At 43.9% G+C, this 25,942-nt stretch overlaps 1 protein-coding gene across 6 annotated transcripts in view; it reads left to right on the top strand.

The window, feature by feature from the left end:
- PHKA2 (phosphorylase kinase regulatory subunit alpha 2) overlaps nucleotides 1-25,942 on the top strand; it is an 82,708-nt gene that overhangs the window by 25,298 nt on the left and 31,468 nt on the right. For all 6 annotated transcript variants that reach the window (XM_082608900.1, XM_082608896.1, XM_082608895.1 and 3 more), the window contains exons 2-11: nucleotides 5,098-5,256; nucleotides 8,135-8,182; nucleotides 9,341-9,509; nucleotides 11,962-12,044; nucleotides 14,354-14,434; nucleotides 15,778-15,876; nucleotides 17,666-17,812; nucleotides 19,307-19,360; nucleotides 19,983-20,105; nucleotides 23,734-23,829. In XM_082608900.1, coding sequence (XP_082465026.1) covers nucleotides 5,098-5,256; nucleotides 8,135-8,182; nucleotides 9,341-9,509; nucleotides 11,962-12,044; nucleotides 14,354-14,434; nucleotides 15,778-15,876; nucleotides 17,666-17,812; nucleotides 19,307-19,360; nucleotides 19,983-20,105; nucleotides 23,734-23,829 — 1,059 coding nt within the window. The remainder of the gene's footprint in view (nucleotides 1-5,097; nucleotides 5,257-8,134; nucleotides 8,183-9,340; nucleotides 9,510-11,961; nucleotides 12,045-14,353; nucleotides 14,435-15,777; nucleotides 15,877-17,665; nucleotides 17,813-19,306; nucleotides 19,361-19,982; nucleotides 20,106-23,733; nucleotides 23,830-25,942) is intronic.

The raw sequence follows: 25,942 nt of genomic DNA, 5'->3' as shown, positions 1-25,942 counted from the left end.
TAATGACAGTTTTACCTCTTCCCTTCCAATTTGGATACGTTGTATTTCTTTTTCTTGTCTGACTAATGTGGCTAGGACTTCCAATACTATGTTGAAGAGAAGTGAGAGTGGGCATCCTTCTCTTGTTCCAGATTTTAGTGGGAAGGCTTTCAGCTTTTCACCATTGAGTCTTATGTTGGCTGTGGGTCTGTCATAAATAGCTTTTATTATGTTGAGATATGTTCCCTCTATACCCACTTCGGTAAGAGTTTTTAACATGAATAGATGTTGAATTTTATCAAATGCTTTTTCTGCATCTGTTGAAATGATCATGTGGTTTGGCAGTATTTTTTTATTTTAGCCATTTCAATAGGTAGATAGTGCTATCTCACAGTGGTTTTAATTTGCATTTCCTTAATAGCTAATGATGTTGGCCTTTTTTTAAAAATTTACTTTATTTATCTATTTTTGGCTGCATTGGGTCTTCATTGCTGCACACGGGCTTTCTCTAGCTGTGGTGAGCGGGGGCTACTCTGTTGCAGTGTGCGTGCTTCTCATTGCAGTGGCTTCTCTTGTTGTGGAGCACGGGCTCTAGGCATGCGGGCTTCAGTAGTTGTGGCTCACAGGCCCTAGAGTGCAGGCTCAGTAGTTGTGGTGCACTGGCTTAGTTGCTCCATGGCATGTGGGATCTTCCTGGACTAGGGCTCGAACCCATGTCCCCTGCATTGGCAGGCGGATTCTTAACCACTGTGCCAACAGGGAAGCCCTTTTCAAGTTTTTTTTCAACCAATTTTTAAATAAGTTGTTTTCTTACTGTTGAGTTTTGAGAGTTCTTTCCATATGCTGGATACAATTCCCTTGTTGAACATGTGACTTGCAAATAGTTTCTCCCAGTCTATAGCTTGTCTTTTTATCTCTTAAGTGTCTTTCACAGAGAAAACGTTTTTAACTTTGATAAAGTCCAGTTTATCGATTTTTCTTCTATGGATGGTGCTTTTGGTGTCATGGCTAATTTTGCCTAATTTTAAGTCATGAAGATTTTTCTTCTATGTTTTCTTTCTTTTTTAAATTATTTTATTTATCTATTTTTGGCTGCCTTGGGTCTTCGTTGCTGTGCACGGGCTTTCTCTAGTTGTGGCGAGCAGGGGCTGCTCATTGTTGTGATGTGTGGGCTTCTCATTGCGGTGGCTTCTCTTTGTTGCAGAGCACAGGCTCTAGGCATGTGGCCTGCAGTAGTTGTGGCATGCAGGCTCAGTAGTTGCGGCTCGCTTGCCCTAGAGCACAGGCTCAGTGGTTGTGGTGCATGGGCTTAGTTGCTCTGTGGCATGTGGGATCTTCCCGGACCAGGGCTCAAACCCATGTCCCCTGCATTGGCAGGCGGATTCTTAACAACTGTGTCACCAGGGAAGTCCCATCTTCTATGTTTTCTTACAGAAGTTTTGTAGGTTTACATTTTACATTTAGATCTGTGATCCATTTTGAGTTAACTTTGTGTAAGGTGTGGGATTTAGATTCATATTCATTTTCTTGCATATGGATGTTTATTTGTTCCAATACCATTTATTAAAAAGGCTGTTCTTTCTCCCTTTGTGTTTAGACCTTTGTCAAAGGTCAATTTGTCATACATGTGTGGATCTACTTCTGGTCTCTGTTCTGTTCTAGGCCCTATGTCTGTATCCCTTTTCCTCTTGTTAGGTGCACACACATTTAGGATTATTATATCTTCATAGTGAACTGACCCTTTCATTATTATCTAGCATCTCTCTGTATCCCTGGTCATTTTCTTTGCTGTGAAGTCTACTTTGTCTGATGTTAACATCTCAATTCTTTTCCCCTCTTCTCCCTACCCTAAAGAGTAGGATTTCAGTTTATTACTTTAACAATTTTTTTTATAAGCCCAAAAGCAAAAGGCAAGTAATTCATCACCATTTTAATCTCTGTGCACTTTAGATTCAGTAATGAGTGAGCTGTGGAGGCGGCAGGTGGGGGTGTTTCCCAGGCCATCACAGCTAGCAGGTGACGCCACCATGACAGCATACTTGTTCAAAATTATTCGTATAATAATTGTTCACATAGAGGGCAGACAGCAGAAGCAAGAAGAACTACAGTTCTGCAGCCTGTAGAAGGAAAAGCACATTCTAGGCAGTGTCGTGGGCATAAGGCTGTCCCAGTAGCCTGCTTCCTAGATGGAAGGTAACACAGAGCAGAACCACAGCTGAACAGGGATGGACACAAGAGCTGGGCGAGAAATATAAGCCACCAAGATTTTAGTGTTGTTATCACAGTATAGGGGCCAAGCCCTGGGCCCAGTCCGTTCTAAGCCTTAGGGTCCTACCCTTTCTTCCCATAAACAGGAGCCAGGAAAGGCACTTCTCCTAAATTAGAAATGAACGAATGTTGGAGAGGGGCCGACAAATGACTGGAGTTAAAAGAGAAACTGCCTAGCTGTTGGCCCCTTGCCCCTGACGAAGCACAGTTTGTTAGGCTCATCTGTTTTGGCCCTCTTCTTCTACAGTTTAAGGATGTCATTGTCAGTTCCCCTACAGCAGGAGTGCTGAGTCCCAGTGCAGCTCTGTGCTACCTCCTCTAATACTGCATTGGGACACTACCGTCGACTCTTTGTAGCTCTCCTCATAGCTGCCCCCTCCTCCTCCTATAAGGGCGTTAATCCCATTCATGAGAGCTCTGCCCACATGACCTAATTATCTCCCAAAGGCCCCACTTCCAAATACTGTCACATTGGGAATTAGATTTCAGTGTATGAATCTTGGGGAGACACAGGCTTTCAGTTTTGAATATGGGGATCCCCTGAAACACCCGGACTGCTTCTCTGTAGTAGAATGAGGCTGAGGCAGTTGAGCTCTGGGTGGGGATGAACTAATCCACTTACAGTTAAACCCAAACTAAAGAACCAAAGAGGTGACTTTCAGTTAACAGAACAGTGACATTTCATAATCCAAACCACACTTGGCGCTGTGTGTAAGTGGTCACTGCTGTGTCATTGGAAGGCTCTTTGTCTTAGTGGACTCACGGTTGATGGGTACGCCAGGAAGGGGCTGAGTTCTTTCTGTGCACCTCCTGATGATTTCCTGCCCTGAGTTTACCCAACAGGACCCAGAACCGATAAAGATGCTTATGCTATACCTTGTTGGTGCATAGTGATTTTTTTTAAAAGAACTCCAGTAGTCCACTATTGGAATGACTCATACCTTCCCTCAGCCATTCCTAGACTTCACTTCTGGTTGACTTTAATATCATTGATCTGTAGTTGTTGGCTGTAGAACAGTGTCAATACACTGAATGCTGCTGCCCCTGAAGGCATATCAGTTGCATTTTAGATGTTTTTGAAGAGGGCATAGATGAGTTAAAGGAGGAAGTCAAATATTTAATTCCTTAGGTGGGATCATCTGAAACTATGCCAGTATTTTTTTTACCCAGTAACCTTGGCAGTATCACTTTGAAAGTACCCAGCAGCGTTTTTTAATGAGCCCTCTTGTAAATAATTTGGTACCCTTTTGAATAATAATTTAAGCTGGCAAGGTTCTGATTGCTGTGATGTATTTTATTAGATACATATTTCTTCATATAATTTCAGGAAAAGTCAGCAGAGGCTTTATCTTTATGTGATTCTTTTCCTATCTTATCCATTTTATTTCTAGGCACAGAGTTTATTAAGACTAGATTCTTAAAAAAGTAATAGCTTTATTGAGATATAATTTACTTAGCATACAATTCATCTAGCATGTACAATTTAATGGTTTTTAGCATATTCATAGAGTTGTACATCATAACCACAGTCAAGTTTAGAACATTTTCATCACCCCCAGAAAGGAAAAAACTTGTTAGCAGTCACTCACTCACTCACTCCCCATTTCCTCCCATCCCACTCCTACCCACAGCCCTAGACAACTACTAATCTACTTTCTATCTCTATAGATTTCCTATTCTGGACATTCTGTACAATTGGAATCATACAGTATGTAGACTTCTGTGACTGGCTTCTTTTACTTAGTGTAATGTTTTCAAGGTTCATGCATGCTGTAGCATGTATTAGTACTTCATTCCTTTTTATTGCTGAATAATATTTCATTGTTCGTATGGATCACATTTTGTTTATCCATTTATCAGTTGATGGACACTTGGGTTGTTTCCTCTTTGGGGCTACTATGAATAATGCTGTGATGAACATTTGTGTACACTTTTTTGTGAAGGTCTGGCTTTTTAGTGACTCAGCTGCCCTTTTAAATACTGGTGATACCATAGCTACATAGGAACCCCGATGGCCCCCCCTTTTTTTAAAAATTAATTTATTTTTGGCTGCATTGGGTCTTGTTGCTTTGCTCGGGATTTTCTCTAGTTGCGGCGAGCAGGGGCTACTCTTCGTCGCGGTGCGCAGGCTTCTCATTGCGGTGGCTTCTCTTGTTGTGGAGCACGGGCTCTAGGCACGTGGGCTCAGTAGTTGTGGCTTGCGGGCTCTAGAGTGCAGGCTCAGTAGTTGTGGTGCACGGGCTTAGTTGCTCCGCAGCATGTGGGATCCTCCCAGACCAGGGATCGAACCCATATCCCCTGCACTGGCAGGCGGATTCCCAACCACTGGGCCACCAGGGAAGCCCCTGATGGCCCCTTGCTCGGCACCTCCTTTTTAAGGTAGGCAGCTTCCCTGGTCACACAGAGCTAGAGTGGTAGAGTGGGGCCTCTTGCTCCCATGTTCAATGCTTTACCAAATGGTGTGGAAACACAAAGGGAGAGGAAGATCTAATTCTGTAATGCACAGATTTGTAAAAGCCTTGAAGGCTTTTTCTATTTGCTGTTTCTTCTATTCGTTACTTACAACAGTATGGTCTGGTCTGAAAGCAAAAGGACAAGTACTCACAAGTTAGAAGATCCCTCAGAGATTTTTTTAGTCTAATATCCTCATTATACAGATGAGAAAACCAAAGCCTAGAAAAAGTGATGTCACTTCTCACCCAAGATCACACTGTTGGTGGCAGGGCAAGGACTGGAACGCTGGTCTCTTCACTTCTCGTCCCAGCCCTCGTGCCCCGATTAGGGTGAGCATTCATTGCCCAGGAGCTAGGTGAAGGGCGGTGCTGAATCGTTTTGTCTCTTCTCTGATAGAATCCCGTCACGGGGCTGCTGTCAGCCAGTCATGAGCAGAAGGATGCCTGGGTGCGGGATAACATCTACAGCATCCTGGCCGTGTGGGGCCTGGGCATGGCCTACCGCAAGAATGCTGACCGCGATGAGGACAAGGCCAAGGCCTACGAGTTGGAGCAGGTAAGGCTGACTGGCAGCCGTGGCTTGACCGCTCAGCACCTTTTCCTTGAATTGAAAAGCCTACAAGGAGGTAGCTGTGTGTGCAAAACAGTCTGGTAGAGGCTTCTCCTCCATTTCTGCTGTAGTATATTTTGGGGAGGCACTTTGGTGGTCTCAACCTCTCATGTGTCTCTCCTTTTGAGATTTTTCCCTCCATAAAAAAACAACAAAAATCACACTGAATAGACGTCCAAATTTCTAACTGGCTATATTTCTTTCACACATGCTCTGTCAATTTTATACATACTTATATAAAGATGTCATTATAAACTAATATGATAGTTTTTAAAGAGTCAGCACACCAGAACTACACATTCCAAAGTGTATACTCTTTGGAGTAATCATGTTGAAAAGATATTTATCCAAACATTATTGCCACTGCTTAAAACATGTTTGGAATTTCCTTTAAAAATGCCTTTCAGTTTGAGTCATTCCAAAACAATCTTTTAAATTTATAGTCACCCTTAATTTTGAACCACATTGGTGTTGTCCAATTTTTGTGCCAGTGTTACCATACAGCACAATGAAGACCTTTTATTGTTTTCCAAAATCAGAAACCAACATACCCACCAAAGCGAAGACTTGCCATCACTAAGTATGTAAGAAAATAATCTGCCCCTGAGCACAGGAAGTATTTTCAGAGTGTTTTGAGTAATAGCATTGAAGTAAGGAGCATTGATGTATAAAAGTATAGATCTCTTGGCATGAGAGCCTTTGGGATTTGTCTTTGATTCATCATTTCTCATTGGCTGGCACAGCCAGTGGATTGTTAGGTCCAGGGAGAGTTCTTACGGCCCAATTGGTGATTGTTTATAGCAAGCAAAGTGGGCATGAGTGGCGGGCAGCCTTGACAGCAGTAGGGAAGCTAAGAGAGGAAGCCTGTCTGTGCGAGCAAGGAAAGGACAGTTTGGATTTGACTAGACATGCTGAGTATGAGGTAATGAAATCACCCAGTCTTGGAGGTAAGGCAAGAATGGGTAGTATTTAAAATGCATATAGGGACTTCCCTGGTGGCGCAGTGGTTAGGAATCCTCCTGCCAATGCAGAGGACATGGATTTGAGCCCTAGTCTGGGAAGAACCCACATGCCGCAGAGCAACTAAGCCCGTGCGTCACAACTACTGAGCCTGTGCTCTAGGGCCTGCGAGCCACAACTACTGAGCCCGTGTGCCACAACTACTGTAGCCCACATGCCTAGAGCCTGTGCTCCGCAACGAGAAGCCACTGCAGTGAGAAGCCCGCACATCACGACAATGAGTAGCCCCCGCTTGCCACAACTAGAGAAAGCCCACGCACAGCCACGAAGACCCAATGCAGCCAATAAATAAATAAATAAATAAATAAATAAATAAATTTTAAAAAAAAATAAAATGCATACAGCAAGCACTGAATGCTTCTCTAAGAACGTGGCTATTACATAAGTGAATCATTCATTTAACAGTATAATAATTTGATATTCATTAGGCAGTACAGTTGTTATTGTGTGAGACTGTCCCATGAGTTGCAGGACATGTAGTGTCCTAAGTCCTTACTCACTAAATGGCTGTAGCTCCCACCCCCATCATGGTGACAATAAAAATGCCTCCACCCCACATTTCCAGATGCTCCCCCACCCCCAGGGATGGTAATATCACCACCAGTTGGGAACCACTGTGCTTCTTCACAATGGAAAATAACTTTCCTTTATTTGAGGGGAAGTCGATTGGCAAATGTTTATGCTGCACACCATAGGAAATGTTAATTATAACAGTGCTAATTATACCTTTTAATTATGAGGTAATATTTTCTGCATCAAAAGAGTTTATGACATAAAGTGAGATTAGACTCCTAGGATTTTAGAGATGGAAGAATCTGAAGGGTGATCCATTTCAGACTTTGGCACTTAACTTTCTTGGCCCTTCACTATGTCTTCCCCTGCAAACCATGTGCATTCTGTAAGAGAGGAGACGCTGATGGCCCTGGGTGGGAACTTCTTTCAGCCAGGCTAGTTTGACCTAAAAATATCCCATTCTCCAGCCACTTGTGAAGTAGTTATATAGAGTATTTAATAGGACATATTAAGACCAGTCTTTCAGTGGGCCTGAATTGTGGAGGAAGTGGGAGGCAACACAGTGTATTGACTAGGAGCTCAAACTCTGGAGTCGGAGGGCCTGGGCTCTGTCCTTGCTCCCCCTCCTGCCAGCTGAGAGACTTGAGCAATGTTGCTTCATCAGCCTCAGGTTCCTCATCTATAAAGTGGGGAAATAATAACACCCACCTCATAAGGGTGTTGCAAGAATTAGTGGGAATCCAGGTAAAGTGTTTTGTACAATACCAGGACAGAATGTCTGATTATCATAGTGATATTGATATTATTTATAATAATAATACATATTATTAAGAAACGTTGGCAGCTACTTGCATTTTGTAAGAACTTTACTCAGTAGTCCAGTAATGGTGTCACAAATGGCTGTTTTGGCAAAGCATCATTATTTTGGGGCAGGCATGGTGGTGGACTTAATTCATCCTTAGTATAACAAAAATAAATTACTAAAAATTGTGATATAAAGCTCCAGGGTACTAGGCTTATAAAAATTGTCTTGCTAAAAGCAGGAGTCACTGGATTTCAGTGCCAGAAGGTGCCATCTGGTCCAGTTCCTTTATTTGAGATAAGTCACTTTGTCAAGAATTTCTTTGTGATGGAGTGGAGAGGTAGAAATAACCTAAACAATCAGAATGCATGTATATGCCTTCTCAGGGAAGGCTCCAGGAAGCACTGGCTTACCAGCCATGTGGTGAGGAGGTTGTTTTCATGGAGCAGGGAAGCTGGCCTTATTACTGATTCCATTTTATGTCCGTAGAACGTGGTGAAACTGATGCGGGGTCTTCTCCAGTGCATGATGAGACAGGTAGGCGGAAAACGACAGATGTATTTTTGGGTCATCTGAGTGGGCACTTCATATTCATGGTGACAACTAACACTCTTAAAGTGTTTTGAACTTTTCTTCTCAAGATGAAGAGAAATTGAAAATATTTTGCTTACTTTCTCCTTTTAAAATTATCTTCAATAATTTTATTATGCTATAGAACCAGAGTCAAAGAATACTTTCTCAGAATCTCTTTTCAAGAGTTAACTTGTGTAAAAGGAGAACGTGCCCTTTTTTTTTTTAAACAGGGAAGAAAACGTTGTTTTTAAAAGCCACTCCTAGAAAGCCATGTACTATTGTTTATTCTGTTGAGTTTATAAGAGGGTTTTGGGACTTCCCTGGTGGCGCAGTGGTTAAGAATCTGCCTGCCAATGCGGGGGACACAGGTTTGAGCCCTGGCCCGGGAAGATCCCACATGCTGCAGAGCAGCTAAGCCCGTGCGTCACAACTGCTGAGCAACCCCTGCTCGCCACAACTAGAGAAAGCCCATACACAGCAACGAAGACCTAATGCAGCCAAAAATAAATTTAAAAAAAAATTTATATAAGAGGGTTTCTTTTGAGTTGAAATGCTTGAATTTTTAAAACTTGACGTTAATATTATTGATATTTTCAGTGAGGGGTAAATAAAACAATTTGTTGAGCATGTACTGTATACAGAACATCATACTAGGATCTACACAGATCCCAAGATAAATATGATACAGTCCCGACCCTTAATCGGCACGTGCCTCATTAGTCTTCAAAGACGACATTGCTCTTTCCCTTTCAACATTAAGGAAACAAGATTGGAAATTTAAAGAGGAAGAGGAGGTTCCTCTCCCTCCCCTCCTCCCTCCCTCTCATTGAGTTCCTACTGTGTGTCACAGCTCATGCTGGAGATATCAGACAAGGAAACCCTGCGGCTTGACCCCTCAGCCCTGCAGAACTTGTTAAAATGGCGCTGGGCTCAGACATTTCTGGTGATGGGCAGGAAGAGTCCCCTGCACAGCCGCTCTGTGTGGTGCTCACTAGTGAACATCCATCCCCTGCCTTCCATCCCACTGGTTCCCAGAGGTAACAGATAAAAGGTCTAGATCCAAGAGATTGACCTTGCCAGCCATGAACCCCTTAGTTGTGAGCAGCCGACTTGCTTTCTCAGGTGGATAAAGTGGAGAGGTTCAAGCACACTCAGAGTACCAAGGACAGCCTGCATGCCAAGTACGACACCGCCACCTGCAGCACCGTCGTGGGCGACGACCAGTGGGGCCACCTCCAGGTGGATGCCACCTCCCTCTTCCTCCTGTTTCTGGCCCAGATGACTGCCTCCGGTGAGCTAGGGCTGATTGACCTCATTGTACCGGGAGTGACAATCCAGAAGGGGGCGGGGAGGGGCGGGCATTGATCAGTATTCAAAATAAGCTGTTTCTGTAAAGAAAAAGCATGCTTCTTTCTGCGTTGCATCGTGTGTGCTACTCTGTGGCTCTGTTGGCAGTCAGCCTCCTGAACCCTTGCAGCACGAGGGCTGTTGTGCCAGCTCTGTCCGCATCTCACTGGTTGATCCCAAAGCTTCCTTGCTGTCTCTGTCGCCTAATTATTGGACCAACCTAGATCAGATCTACATTCAAGTTCAAATATCTGCAGATGGTGTCATGCTCCATTTTAGAGTTTTCTTCTCCAGGAGTAGCAGGCCCTTCAGCTCTTCCTCTCACTACCCTGTCACCCTCTTCAGACACACCCTCATTTATCCAAATTATAAACAAACAACATAATTTCTAGAAGTCAGCAGTGTGCCCAGAGTTGTCTTTCAGTCCATAGCGCCCATGCTGTGAGTGGGCCAAAAACTCCTGGGTGGTGAGCATTGTTCTCATTGAAGCCCAAGCTGTTGGCTTTCATGGAGGCCTGGACACCAGGCCTCCCGAGCTCCAAGCTGCTGCCCCACTCTGTGCACCAAATAGCCTCAAGTTAGGTCACTTAGCTGCTGTGTCTCAGAGTTCTTACCTCTAGTCCCCTAAATTCACGCTCCTGAGTTAGAGGCTTCCCATTTATTTCAGGCTGCAAATGTGAAACTCTAAAAATAGGAGAAGTCAGTAAATAATACTGTTATGGGTTCGTGAATAAACCAGGCACTTTAAAAAATATGTTTTGGTTATGAAAGTTAATATGAGCTCACTGTAGATATTTTGCAAAATATAATGAAATACGTAGAAAAAATATCTCACTGCCAATTTTCATTCGAATGTGTCTCCTCCAAGTTTTTTTTTCTATGCATTTTAAAAACATTTAAGGTCATACTGTATGCATAAGTATAGTCTTTTTATTACATAGCATTATAACTTAACCATTTCCCCCTTGATATTACAAGCTGTTTATAAACATAATTTTAATGACTTTATCAGTGGACATTCCATAATTAGTTTAATTATTCCTTTATTCTTTTTTTTTTTTTTTTTTGCTATTATAACTATGTTGCAATACCAACTTTGACCCCCATCCCTGTTTGCTTCCTTCCCTTAGTTAGATATCATTCAAAGGCTACTCATACTTATTGCTAAATTGTTTTCAGAGCAGTTTACTAGTTAAACTTCCCCCAGTGATGTTAAGGGTGCATATCTTACCATACCCATACCAGCTTCAAGAATTCATACTTTAAAAATACACGTTGGGGGCTTCCCTGGTGGTGCAGTGGTTAAGGATCCGCCTGCCAATGCAGGGGACATGGGTTCGAGCCCTGGTCCGGGAAGATCCCACATGCTGCGGAGCAACTAAGCCCGTGTGCCACAACTACTGAGCCTGCTCTCTAGAGCCCGCGAGCCACAGCAGCTGTGCCCATGCACCTAGAGCCCATGCTCCACAGCAAGAGAAGCCACCGCAATGAGAAGCCCATGCACCGCAACAAAGGGTAGCCCCCGCTCACTGCAACTAGAGAAAGCCCGCATGTAGCAACAAAGATCCAGCTCAGCCAAAAATGAAGGAAGGAAGGAAGGAAGGGAGGGAGGGAGGGAGGGAGGGAGGAAGGAAGGAAGGAAGGATGGACATGTTGGAACTCTGCTCAATATTCTGTAATAACCTAAATGGGAAAAGAATTTGAAAAAGAATAGATAGGTGTATATGTGTAACTGAATCACTTTGCTGTACACCTGAAACTAACACAATATTGTTAATCAACTATACTCCAATATAAAATAAAAATTTCAAAAATCCAACAGGAGAACCAAAAAAACAAAACAAAACATGTATTTGTCATAACCAGTTATACATTCAAGGACCCAAGCGAAAAACCAGCTCTCCTGGTCACTGCATTGATGTAGCCGCCTGGGCAGATCCTGGGAGCTGGCCTTTCCATGACGTGAAAAGCCATCTCCTGTAGTTGAGGGCTCTACTTTCCCCATCTGCCATTGGGGAAAAGTACCCGCCCTTTGGCTCACTCAAAGATAAGACAATGGTTGCTCTGGGCTAAAATGCTTGCTTTGTGGAATTTTCTCTGCACAAATCCAACACATACCCGAAAGCCCCACATCTTCTCTTTCGATCCTTTCTACTCCTAGGCACACACGCAAAAGTGGAGCCATTCTTGCCTTCCTCCCTTCCCTCCCCCCATCCTTCCTTCCTTCCTTCTGAGATTAGACATTAACTGTTACAGTTTACTTCATACTTAATTTTTGATGCCCGAAAATGAGGGTAAAAGGATTTATTTCCTAGTGTAATATTTGTAATTTGTAATTGGCAGCTCTCTCTTCACAACATAATTCCGTAACTCCATTGTTTGTTTTTCTTTACTAGGCTTACATATTATTTTCACTCTTGACGAGGTGGCCTTCATACAGAATCTTGTTTTTTACATAGAAGCTGCATATAAAGTCGCTGTAAGTGTCAAACCCAGTGTTGTTTTTTTTTTTCAGATGTCCCAGTGTCAAAAAGAATAAAAATCATACAGCTCTTTGAGGGCCAGGCTGTTTGGGGCTGACCAGAAGTTAGCAAGATTAGAGCTATAAGATTACGTCACCTCTGCACACGAAATGCACATTTCTGTCCAGGAGCTCAGTTGGGGAGCTTTTGTTTTTGGAATGTGCCACATGCTCTGTTTGAATCCATCACGCTTATTTTAAATAAGACTCTCAAATGTCCTGTGGCACGTCCACAGGCCAGCCTGAATCAGGACAAAGGGCAACACCATCAGCACCTCGGCAGGAGCTGCGGTGCCGTGGGGATCACCCCAGGCAGCCCATAGGCAGAGAGGCTGGAGCCAGATGTGTACCCTGGGCCGGGTGTGTGCGGGTGTAAACATGTAGAAACTCAGTTCCTCCAGGCTTTTGTCTGCTACAGAGAGTGGAGCCTGACACACTTCTAGAGAACAGCTAAACTGCAAAGCTGACCATAAGAGCAGTAAGGAAAGGGTAGAGTTTATTTTTTTGTTTTAAAAAGCCATTAAAGCAAGGATCAGCAAACTTTTTCTGTAAAGGGCCAGAGAGTAAATGTTTTCAGCTCTGCAGTCTCTGTTGCTGCTACTCAACTCTGCCATTGTACCACAAAAGCAGCCATAGTCAACTCGTGAACTCGTGAACGTGGCTGTGTCCCAAATAGACTTTATTTACAAAAAACAGGTGGCAAACTGTTTTGGTCCCCGGGCCGTAGTTTGCTGACCCCAGGTCTAAGTGGCGATTCTCAGCCAGGGGCAGTCTTCCCCTCCCAGGGGACATTTGGCAATGTCTGGAGACGTTTTTGGCTGTCACTCTGGGGAGAGTGCCACTGGCATCCAGTGGGTAGAGGCCAGCGATTCTGCTGAACATACTACAGTGCACAGGACAGCTCCACACGACAGAATGATCAAGCTCCAAATGTCAGTGGTGCCGAGGTTGACCAACCCTGGTCTAAAGAAACTTGGGAAGTCTTTGTGGAAAGGGCGGGACTTTAGTTGGACCTTGGTGGATGAGTAGGGTTTAGATTGGCAGAAGGGAGGGAGAAGGGTGTGGGAGTAGCAGGAGCAATAACAGAGGCAGGAACAGGCTGTGAGCATGGGAACAGCTTGGGGAAAGGGGGTGCAGAGTGAAGGAGTATTCTTAGGGTGAAAGCTGAGTACTTAAGAATAGTAGAAAGTAAAGTCAGCTTGTGGACGTGCAGGAGGTGGGGCTGGATAATAGAGGTATGGCCATACAGAGAGAGAGATTTGAACGTGATCCACTAGGGAATAAACAGGTCGTCATTTTAGACTCTTATGCTGGAGAGTGAGCTGATCAAAGCAGTTTTTAAGGATGAGTCAGTCACTTGGCTCCAAGGTTGGAGTGAGGATGGGTTGGAGCGGAAAGGCCCAGCTGTGAGGAGTACTGAAGGAAGGGGTCCTGGGGCTCCGCGACAAGGCCTGCTTGGCAGGGAAGAGTCTGAAGTCACTCTCGTGTGTCTAAGTCTAAAATTTCTCATTTTGAAAATGTTCATCTTTCTCTATAATAATAAATGCCCAAATTTTGGCATTCGTCCTGTTCTTCTTGGGTTGCAGTCTTTCAGTAGTGCATATAGCATTATTTCAAAATGGTATCCAGTGCTTGGGTTTCTTCAGTGAAAATATAAACTATAAAAGTTAGGTATGCATGTATCAAGTCCTCTATGTGGATGGGCTGTTCTAAGCCAGTTCCTATTAATTTGTTTCAAAATACCAGGAAAGTTCAGTATCCTGAGCCTCAGTTTTGACTTTGGCTCCTGTTAGTTGCTGAGCATTTTTTTCCCAAGAGGTAATGTTAAAAATAGGTATTAAATTATTTTAAATGGTTTGGTTGGCTTCCCCTAGTTATAACCCATTTGTTAAAGTTTCTTTATTCCATCTTACAATTTAATACAAGTTCAAGCGTATTAGATAAGTAAAGGGCAGCCTTCTATTTTAAGATAAAATGTTCTGGTCTCTACAAATCAAGAGTTTCTTAAAAATTACTAACTTTAGAAATAAGAAAATTGAGAGTGTCTTTGTATGCATTTTTGTTCCACTTGAGTATTTACTTCCAGAAGTCTACCCAGAGGTCAAATGAACTGAAATCGAGAAAGAACACAGCTCGAATATGTAAAGCCATGAATTTAGTAGCCTTCGAGAAGAGATATTCATGTTTCTTTATGCCTGCAGTGACATGAACGAATCATTTTTCCATAGCATTTTTCATATACCTCTTTTTCCCTTTTTCTCCTGCAGGATTATGGAATGTGGGAACGTGGAGATAAGACCAATCAGGGCATTCCAGAACTGAATGCGAGCTCTGTAGGAATGGCCAAGGTGACAGTCTCCTCCTGTTTGTTCTTCCTTCTGTGCGTCTTTAACTGCTTTGGTTTGGTTCTCGTCGTTAGGGGTTTGGATTTGATCTGATTAGCATATTTTTCAAAAGTCAGCAGCAAGTATGGAATTCAAGTGGCACGTGTACCCCAGCCAACTGAAATTATAGGTAAAAAAATGTAGGTTTCTTACACCAAAATCTGCATGCACCTGAAGATAAGTGCATTCCCTCCTTACTATCCATTGTTATCACCCACACATCTAAGCTCTTGCTGTTGTCGAAGAAGCTGGATGTATGATGTCCAGTCTTCTTTTCTGGGTCATAAAGGGGGCTGAAGAATATGACCACTTTGTAAGACAGGGCTCACAAGTTTAAAAGTCTACAGGGTCAGGTCAGGCGAGTAATATAAACAAGTGAAGCCGGCCAGATAGAAAAATATCAGGGGGTATTGAGGGTGCTGCAAACTTTCTCTATAGGTATTCTAATTCAAAATCATTTTAAAAACCTCCTCAGGCCGAACAAAACATGCGTGTACGGGCTTCCCTGGTGGCGCAGTGGTTGAGAGTCCGCCTGCCGATGCAGGGGACGCGGGTTCGTGCCCCGATCCGGGAAGATCCCACATGCCACGGAGCAGCTGGGCCCGTGAGCCATGGCCGCTGAGCCTGCGCGTCCGGAGCCTGTGCTCCGCAACGGGAGAGGCCACAACAGTGAGAGGCCCGTGTACGGCAAAACAAAACAAAACAAAACGTGTGTAGGGCAGATTCAGCCTGCTGGCCACCAGTTGACATGTCTTGCCCTAGACATTTAGCACGCCTCCTCCCTCCCCTCTTCCTCAAGACTGAAGCATAATTTTAGACAGAGTAAAGACTCCAGAACTAGAATTTTTAAAGCAACAATAAATTGGCTCTTTTAAGGTCAACTGACAGAAAACATACTTAATACTAAAAAAAGTTAACATTCTTAAGTGCCAAATATGCTAATGTTAGAAGTCAACCGCTAAAACAGGTGAAAGAAAAGCCGCCCGTAAATTTAGCCCTCCACCCCTTACACACACAAAGCTGTGTTGTTAATGTTTCATTTTTGGGTAGAATAGTAATTTCATTTTGGGAAATGGTTTTCTATTTTCTCTTTCTTGTTCCTGCAGTGAGCAGCAAAACACAGGAAAGCTCTTAGCCACTGAAAATAAGGATACTACACGAGTATAAGACACTTTAGTGGATTTTAAAGATTTGTTTTATCACGTTTGGGAAAACATATATGCTAGATTGCTTAATGAAAAAGGGGTGCCAGATATGGGAGTGTATGTGTACTAGCAAGAAAAAGTAATTCATACCTGTGCTTGTAGGCAGCCCTAGAGGCAATTGACGAACTGGACCTTTTTGGAGCCCATGGAGGTCGCAAGTCCGTGATCCACGTTCTGCCCGATGAGGTTGAACACTGCCAGGTAATGGCTCAAGGCTCTCACGTTCCAGAGAGTAGGGAAGGAGACTCATGAAGTGGAAGACTTGGGCTCCAGTTCAGATCCTCACCTTCCTAGCTTGATGGTACTTGGCTTCTTTGAGTTTCAGTTCCCTCATCCATAAAATGGACACACTGGGACCTTCTCCTCCTGCTGCACAAGGTGGTCATAAGGATCAGAGTAAATCAACTTAGTTTGTCAGAGTACTTTGTAAACCAGAAAGTACTATGCAAACATAAGACACAGTGATGATGTTGTATATGGAGTCAGTAATCAAGGCAACCTTGTTTCGTTGGAGGCAAAATCGGTTTTATGGTTTTTGAACATGTAGGTGGTTTTCTCTCAGGTTTATTTCATGAGGTCCCCAAATTGCATGACTAGCAGGCAGTAGTTCACTTGGGGAGGGAGTGGAAATGGGCAGAATGGATGGTGGAGGAGAGATGATATGGGAGAAATGGCAAATTAGTAAAGTCTCCCTGAAATACCGGTCAGAGAAAGGTGTGATTTGATGCAGATTAGGGGACTCCATTTAGCAGACGGTAGGTCACCAGTTGCTGACACATCAGCAAACTCTTATTTAGTGAGGGCTTACTGCATGCCAGGTACCGTGCTAGGGCTGTGGGAGTGAGAGACATAAAACCCTGTAAGCACAGCACTTCCGGTGGGAGTGTGTGTTTCAGGCAGAGAGCCGAGGGAGAGTGACTAGTTAAAGAACTGGGCCTGGGGGTCAGTTGGCTATAGAAAATGAAGCTTTGTTCTGAAGCTGAAGGGCTCCCCCCATATTTAACTCCTTCTAGCTCTTTCCATTTCCCTCCATTATATAGTCCTTAATGGGGAGTCTGCTATTTCTTTGGGTGTGGTTTAATAAAGTCAAGCTGGTATGCATCTTAATAGATGTGTAGTCCCTAGTGGAGATTGCATGAGCTCTGTAGCCAGCTGGACCTGGGTTAGAATCCTAGCTCTGTCGCAGACTGGCTGCATGCCCTTAGGCATGAGTCTCTGTGTCTCAGAGTCCTCACGTGTGCATTGGACATAGTTCTCGAATTCCTTCTTCATATAGAAGATTTAATAAGCTTATGTTTGCAGGGGTCTAGTCCCATGTCTGTACATGTTAGATCTCAGTGTTAGCTCTCTTCCCTTCCCAAACTTGTCTTTATATTTTCACCTTCCTTTAGTTTACAGTACCTAATCCAACCACCTTATAATTGAGGCCATGTTATAGTGCCACTAAGTAACCCATTCTTTCTAGGACTAAACTAATTCTGTTTTGACTAAACCATTTTGCCTGCTCGTGTGGTCTTCTGAATTTGACTCCTTTAAGTAGTTCCTGGGTCACCCAGTCCAACTGGTCACATTCCACAGAAGCCAGACATTTCTCCGGCCTAGTCCCGTATGTGTGTTCTTCTCTGTCTCTTATCTTCACAGCCAGGACATGCTAGCCTACTGACAAGGTAGTCCTTAGTCCCTTCCCTGCATGTCCTAAAGGCCCAGCGAAGTCAACAGAAGGCACGAAAGGAAGGGAGACAAACAGTTCTCAGCACGGGCTCCAGGCATACTACTGCTCTCCCCAGCCCCCTTTTCTCCTGCAAGGAGCAGGAAGCATTGGCTGGGTAGGCGAGGTCGCCCAGCAGCGGCCATGTTGGTAGGAAAAAGCTCTACTCAAAATTGGCAAACTCATTCAAATGTTCCCTTGGGGTAAAGTCATCGTTTCTAGATACTGTATGTAACTATTAGTGCTTCCGAGGTTAAAGCCACCTGTTTGTTTTTCGTTCAGTCTATTCTGTTCTCCATGCTGCCAAGAGCATCGACATCTAAAGAGATTGATGCTGGGCTTCTTTCCATTATTTCTTTCCCGGCCTTTGCAGTGGAAGATGTGAACCTTGTGAATGTGACCAAAAATGAAATTATTTCCAAGCTCCAGGTAAGCATTGGTCACACTGGTGCCCTTCTGCCCTGTGTTAAGTGCCCCTTTCAGACAGTGACGTGGAGCAGCTCACCCAGGCCTTTGTTCTCCATGAGGTCAATCGCTCAGTATCTAAGTCGACTCACGATTGAGGTTTCCAAAGCTGAGTCTGGATAAGTCTTGGAGTAATCAATGCCTTGGTTCTCTTTCTACGTAGCAGAGCTTCAGTTCAAGCTGGCACCTTTAAACCCCAATTCGTATCACTCCCGTACTTCTAAGGCAGAGCTTCTTAACCCTTTAGAGATCCTAGAGAGACTCTTTTAAGAATCTCTTGAAAGGTAAAGTCCCCGCCAGAAAAAAATGTACATGTCCCAATATCCTGAAACTTTACACACAATTCCTGGGGACTTGGAGATCCCAAAGTTAAATTGAGGTTAAAAAAAATCCCCGCTCCGAGGTGAAATGCAGCAACTATGACACATTACACCAAACTGAGAAGGTTATTCAGTACTCCAGCCAACTGAAGTTATCGGTAAAATGATTGAAGAATGTAAGTTTCCTAAACTGAAACCTGCATGTTGATGATCCTACTTAGATTCGGTGAAAAATGCTTTTAGCCTTTGGAAACAAAGGGGTAAAGGGTCTCCAACTATATCCCCAAAAGAAGGCACTGTCTCAGTTAGGGGCCAGTGGAGAAAACAGAACCTCTTTAGTTTGTGGGAGTAGGCAGGGAATTAATGTAGGGAATGAAGTGTTTCAAGGGGAGCAGTTCAAGACCGGGCCTCCCAGGATGCCCCGAACACTACAGGGCTGGCCACTAGGAGCGTGCCTGCCTCCATGGCCAGTGCTAGAGCAGCCCCACGTACTTAAGAAATTGGGCAATGGACACCCCAAACTGCGATCCAGGGATTAGGGAGGCAGATTCAGAGAGCACTGCCACTGTCCTTCTTTCCTGACCCCCAAGAAGCTGGAGAGGAACACTGGAGCCTGCAGCAGGAAAACCAGCAGCGATGGCCCTAAGCCACAGGAAGCCCCTCCACACCTCCCTCACCTACTTCTCGCCAGGTGCAGGCTTCTTTGCATCCAGAGCCTAACTGCGAGGAGTCTGGAATGTCCTGTGGCTTTCCAGTCTTTCCAGTAGAAGCAGTCCAGTCAATCCACGTATCTGCCTTGGTGGCTTCTCCAAGCAGTAAGGGCCCCTTTGCATCTTTGCACAGTACAGCAAATCAGAATGAAAGGATGGTCATTCAGTGAACTATCGGTAATTAATCTCTCAGCCCTGACTGCCACTCTAATGGAAGGTTTTGGCATTCCCTTCCAAGCACTGATCAAACCTGAATTTACTTTGCTTATTACTTAAAAATAAGTTTTTGTACTGATAGCAAAGAGCATTTGGTACCCATTTTGTTACTAAAAGATTCATGGGAAAGGGGGTGAAGGGCTGACTTGAATCAAAGAGGCAAAGAAATTCTTCTGTTTCATCAAATGCATCTTTTTTCTTTATCTTCTTAGGGACGTTATGGATGCTGTCGCTTCCTTCGAGATGGTTATAAAACCCCAAGAGAGGTTGTATTTAAAGATTGTTTCTTCTGATTCCTTAACTGCTTCATATCTAAGTTGCCACTGTGGTGTTCTCCCTCTGTTGATTATAAAACTTACATGTTGGAATATACAACTTACATGTTGGAATATTGGAGGGAAGTCAATTTTGGAGTCAGCAAGCTGGAGTTAGGCAATAGAATAGTAAGATCATCTGGAGGACAGCAAGCTGGTGGTTTAAAACCTGCTTTTAGACAAGGACAAATAGTTCTGTGGCTCACATGTTTTTTTTAAAGGCTACCTGTGGCCTCCTTGGGTTCCTTTGCCATAGTGACTGATACAATGATATCAGTAAAACAGATAGTCTGCCCAGCACTGTGAGAGGCAAACTGCTATTTATTTGTTATAGAGATATAGTAAGCTTAAAATAATAAACTACCCAGGACTGTTGTGTACATTTGATTTACTTTTCTGAAATTTTACCATGGAAAACTGCCAAAAATAGCATCTCCCCATTATAGCGGAATCCTAATCATGCCAGCGTCAAAGCTGCATTGAATCAGAAAGCAAGGGACACCCAGTGAGGTACAATGGTATTATGTATGTAATCTGACATTAACTTTTAGAGGGTTTACCTGTTTGGTTCCAGGACCCCAACCGATTGCATTATGACCCTGCTGAACTCAAGCTCTTTGAAAACATTGAATGTGAATGGCCTGTGTTCTGGACTTATTTCATAATAGATGGGGTCTTCAACGGTGATGCTGTTCAGGTGAGAAAATGCTGGGTGTTGTGTTGGTAATCAGCATTTTCATTCCACTGGTGTGCTGATTATTATTAGAACATAGGGTTATGCAGGAATTCAGGGCACTGTGGCAGTTATCTGTCACTGCTTAACAAACTTTCCTAAAACTTAGTGAATTAAAACAACAACTATTTTGTTTGCTTATTATTCTGCAATTTGGGCAAGGCTCAGCAGGGACAGGTTTTCTCTGCTTCACCTAGTGTCACCTGGGATGGTTCAGGGGTGCTGGAGGATCTACATCCGAGATGGCCTCCCTCACATGGTTGGCAGCTTGTTGGCCCAGACCTTAGTTCTCCACGTAGCTAGCTTGAGCTTCTTACAGTATTGCAGTCTCTGGACAGTTAAGCTTTTTACATGGTGGACATCTTCTCCCAGAATGGGAAAGCAGAAGCTGCCAAGCTTTCTCAAGGTTTAGGCCTGAAACTGGCAAAGTGTCACGTCTGTTGCATTCTGTTGTTTAAGGGCTATTGTTGCCAAACCAGGTTTGTTTTGCCAGAGTGCAACAAGCAAGCCAAAACGCTGAGATGCCGAGGTTTGCAGCAAAAAGAGGGTTTATTCGCAAGGCAGCCATGCAAGGAGAAAGTCTCAGGTCTACCTGAGCGAAGGCAAGGGGCTCAGGGTATTTATGGGATAAAGAATAAAGCAGCAGGGCGGTCTGAGGCTGGGGAAAGGTGATTGGAAAAAGGTGCAGTAATTGTCATTCTGCCCAAGTGTAACTAGGCTACAGGGCTCTGCTTGTTCCAAAATGTAGGTGCTTAGCATGCTCTGAGGGTGGAGTTTTCAGCCCTCTGATGCCATAAGGTCAGCGGACACTTGGGCATGCCCAATTGGAGGGTCAGTGGTCCTAACCAGTCTTAACCAGCTCAGTTGGAACCAGACACAGCTGACTCCAAGTTCCGAGACAACAACTCAGGCAAACATCTTATTATTGAGGCTAAGTGCTGCTTGGAGGACTTGCAGGTCTTAAAAGGACTTTGATTAGTGAAGGCAGGTTACAGGTAAAATGGATTTGACTAATGATTACCCTTGGTTTCAGTCCCCCCTATCTTTTGATCATTCCTCCATCTTAAGGGAAGAAGGGCGATTACCACTCTGGATACTTCCTGCCCATAAGGGGCATAGACCCAACTAGGGCTTGTGGAATGGAACTGTTCAGCACTCATTTGAAAATATTCGCTTGTTCCCAGTTTCAAGTTAACATTTTGATCCCAATAAGCACATACCACCTATGTGCCAGCTGTCAAGGCATTCATAGGCCCAAGATTGGTAAACCATAGACAAAGATGTAGCCTGAGGGGGCACATAGAATGCCAGACATTGTTAAAACTTAGGCTCTTATTTTTAGGAATTTTATATAGGATAAGCCAGGGATCAAGTGTCTTACCTTTTTCCATATTGGAGTGTCTTGATCATTATCAGTTTGGCTGAAACAATTAGATATTAAATATGGAAGGGACACAGGCTGGGAAAAGTAAGTATGGTTTCTATAATATCCTGGCCATGTAGAACCTTGACAAGGGTAGATGCCAGGGTCATTTTTTTTTTTTTTTTTTTAAACTGAGGACACAAGGAGAGGACCAAATTTCGGCTTAGGATAAAACAGGTGACAGGAAATTCTCTGTTGATTAGCCTAACCCAATATGTTACATCTGAGGGCCTTTTATCGTAAGTCATCCAAGGGGAGGGCACTACATAAAGGCTGGAGGACTAGGAGGCGGGGTTCGTCGGGGGCCACCAAACAGTCTTCCACAGACAGGTTTTGTTGTTGCTGCTGTTCTTTTCAGACCAGCCGTGGTTTTGCCGTCTTTAAGGGTACTCTTAGCTAATGTCTTAATTAATGTATCAGCCTCCTAACTGGTCTCCCAGCCTCGCTTCCTGCTGTTTCTCCACACCATCGCCAGAGTGATCTTATTAAGAAAGAGATTATGCTACTGCTTTGCTTAAAAGCTCTGAATGGCTTCCTGACTGCTTTTGGGATGAGGTACAAGCTCTTCACACGTTTTGTAGGATCCTGTAAGATCAGACCCTCGTTTTCACCAGCGTACCCCCAATTTCTTGTTACTTATTTCCTTTCTTGAGTTCTGTAATCCAAGCACATGGAAACTTTTTCAGTCCTTTAAGCGGGCCATGCTGTCTCTCCCCTTCTCTCCCAGGATATGCTTTCAACCCCCAACTTCCCCTCCCTCCTTCACGTGATTCGTTTTAAGTGTCTCTTCTTTCAGAAAGCCTAAAAGCTGGGTCAGGTGCCCCTTTTATATGCCCCACGGTTCTTATAACAGCTTGGCACCTGTAACTGTATTTCGCACTTAGTTGTCAAAGGACCTTGGTAGAGGTGGTCTCTATCCAGTTCACTGGTGTATGCCCCATGCCTAGTACGTAGTAAGTACTCAGTGAATATTTGTTAATGCAGCATTCATTTGTTCGAGACAGATTTCTTCAGCATTTGCTGCCGTGCATACTTTGGTGAGCAGAACAGACCTGTCCTCGTGAAGTTTACGGGGCTGACAAACTCAAACACTTTGCTGTGTTTTTAATCTGTTCAGATCACATGTTCTGGGGTAGGATATGCAATCTAAGATTCGTTTTAGTTTTTGAAAGCTGCCTCTATGGAGGAATGCAGAGGTGTTTCAGAAGCGGCAGTAAACTTCAAATATTAATGTTCCCTCTTTGTTGATTCTCTTATGCTTTAGTGATTATCTCGGTTCTTAAACGTTTTCTGTCTTTTTATCCCAAGACTGAAAGACCTCAAAAAGATTGAGTTGGAATTTCAATTATGAACAAGCTTGACAATTATCAGAAACAACAACAACAAAAAAAAAGCTAAGGAGACAGAAAAGCCTGTTTAGTACCTTATTTTGTAGGTCTCACAGAATTCACTTCTCTTAGCCCCCTGTGCCGTCTCTTCCGCTTGCCGCCCAGTCACATTTAAAAGTGATGCACCCTGTCGTGCTTTGCTGTCCATAAATTTCAACCGAAAAGAAAATGAGATCTGGAAGGCATTTGACTGGGCTCTCCAAAGATGAAATGTGTCAAATAGCTGGGTGGCTGTTAAGGGTTTTTGTCTCTCCATTTCCCTTTTAATGTATAGGGTTTTATCGCTGCCTTTTTAATTTACTAGAAATGTTTGCATCAACAGCTTTTACTGAGTAGCACATCCTAAAAATTGGGGTGCATGGATCATAGTACCTACACTTCCTTTTCTTCACATCTTATTCGTTCAGCAAATATTTCGTGAGCAATAAATGTTTGAACCAGGGCTTCTTCAGTGGAAAACTACCAACAGGTGGAAATGGATGCACTGCTTAAGATCTGGCCTCCGCTCCATAAAGCTTATAGTCTAGCTGGTGAGACAAAATTTAAATATGTGAGAAGTTAAGAGTGAAGTATTTAAATCACGAATTAAAGACAGTCGCGTTTAGCTCCTCCTAACATTTGCTGTCAGCAAGAGTTCAGGTTCCTCCTGCAGTCCTTGAGCTGAAGGTATTTGTGCATTTCTTAGCCTTGTGTCCTACTTCTGATCTGTTTGTTGCCAAGAGAGCTGTTTTTCTGTGTTGCACTGCTGTTTCCTACCGTGGGGGATGGGGCTGTTTTCCAGGTCCAAGAATACCGAGAGGCCCTGGAGGGAATCTTAATCAGAGGCAAGAACGGGATCCACCTGGTGCCTGAACTCTACGCCGTCCCGCCTAACAAGGTAACCAGGTGCTGCTTATCTAATACAAAGTGAGATGGTGCTTGGCCTTCGGTATTTTTCATTCCCCCTTCAGACCTAACACTTTTTCTCCAGGAGAAGTGGTTTCTAAAGCCTTCAGTAGTGTTCCTGTTTATCACAGGAGTTACGGCTTTGGAACCATGCTTGACCTGGCTGGTGCCCAAGGGAGGCGTTAGTTGAGGACCTTCAGAGGATACCTGTCTTTCTCCGAGCCCAAGGCCACACAGGCCCTAAAAAGCACAAAACACTGTTAGGCGCCATGTTCTCACACATTTCCACGGAAGAAGAAACCAGACAGAATCTCCCTGGGAGAGGGGGAGAGATGTATAGGCATACCTCGCTTTACTGCAACTTCGCAGATAACTGCGTTTTTTTTAAAACAAATTTTAGTTTGTGGCAACCCTTAAAATTGAGTTCTTCCAGTAGCATTTGCTCACTTCATGTCTCTGTCACGTTTTCGTAATTCTTACAACGTTTCAAACTTTTTCATTATTACTATATTTGTTATGGTGACGTGTGATCAGTAATCTTTAATGTTACTACTGAACTTGAAGGTTCAGATGATGGTTAGTATTTTTTAGCAATAAAATATGTTTCAATTAAGATATGTACATTTCTTTTAGACATAATGCTATTTCACACTTAATAGATTACAGTATAGTGTGAACATAACTTTTACATGCAATGGGAAACCAAAAAATGTGTGTGACTCCCTTTATATTCATTTTATTGCAGTGGTCTGGAACCGAGGTCTGCCTGTATAGGGTAGCTGAGAATCCCTTCCTTTGAGTCAAGCACTTCCTGAGCTACAGCTTGAGTAATCACTTAGAAGCCATTCTATATCCTGAAAAGGGAAACTGGCCAGTTCCAAGAACATGCCCAAAGATAGTTTTGTTCTATCCACTTTCCTAGCTGGGGTCATGATGGACCGATATATCTTAATGGGAAGATTTCCCCATACATATCTCACGTTTAGCAGAAAAGAATTCTCAATTCCAGGCTATTTGTCTTTTGAATGTTCCTGTGGCTTCAGAGCTTCATGATTGCATTTTCGGGAGGAAGAGATTTCGGAGAGCGGTGTCCCCCCCCGGGTGACAGGCCTGCGCCGGAGCGTGACGCTGCTGTCACACAGCGCCGTGGGCCCACGAGTCTGTGGTTGAGTCAGGCCCACAAGCCCATGGCCAGGGGACTGGCAGAGGCCTTTGAAGTTGTCTGCCTCAGCTCAAAGAGGCAGAGCTCACACAGCACTGGGCTCTGCCTGGAACCAGACCCCAGGTTCAGGGCCTCCTCACAACCCCACGCTGCGTCCTAATGGGTGGTGCATTCACAGGGGACGGAGAGCCCCTCACCGTACAGATCACGCCATGGAGCCTGCAGGGGCTGTTTTCTTCCTAACTGTTAGAAACCTAGGTTTCCTGCAAACGTATTCATTTTACCATGTGTGATGTGTATGTGTTGGTGGGGGGGGGGCTGACAGTGGGGGCTGGGTAGTTACTTCCTAGCAACTGCGTGTTCAGGTTGCCCCTTTTCCAGTATTGAGGCACTTGACAAAACAAAGTTAGTAATGGGACGTAATTTGGAACCTGGAAGCATAGCAAGGGAAAATAAATAGCTTCAGGGGTATTTTACCTATTTTATGATAGAGAATAACCATCTATCCATGTTCTACTAAAAGGTACATTTCCTGGTTGTAGTAACTGCTAGGTGTTATAAGCTCTCCTTTTCTTTCTGGTGAACAGTTCTGGCTACATGTTGTAAAGGGTTACTCTGCAACTCTTCTGATCTCTACACTGACCTTTGGGCTTGTACTTGTCATTTCAGTATCCTAGTTTATCCAGTGTGTTTATACATCAGCTAGGCACCAATTTTGAACGTTCTTTTATTTTGAGCACAGTTTGTATCTGTGCTGGTTCCGGATGACAGCTGGGAAGGTTCACCCATCACATCAGTAACATGTAGAGACCACCACAGACAGGGCTACCCCGACCCATGTGACAGCTTTGTGCAAATTAGAAAAAGAGCCTCACCCTTGGAGTGGCCACAGCCTTGGGCCAAGGCGCCATCCAGCCTGACTTTCAGCGTCACTCACTTCCTC

This window comes from Mesoplodon mirus (genome assembly GCF_964341445.2).
Source record: "Mesoplodon mirus genome assembly, chromosome: X".
NCBI classification, from domain to species: domain Eukaryota; kingdom Metazoa; phylum Chordata; class Mammalia; order Artiodactyla; family Ziphiidae; genus Mesoplodon; species Mesoplodon mirus.
Note: the sequence above shows the minus strand (reverse complement) of the source record. Positions and strands in the feature narration are given on the sequence as shown.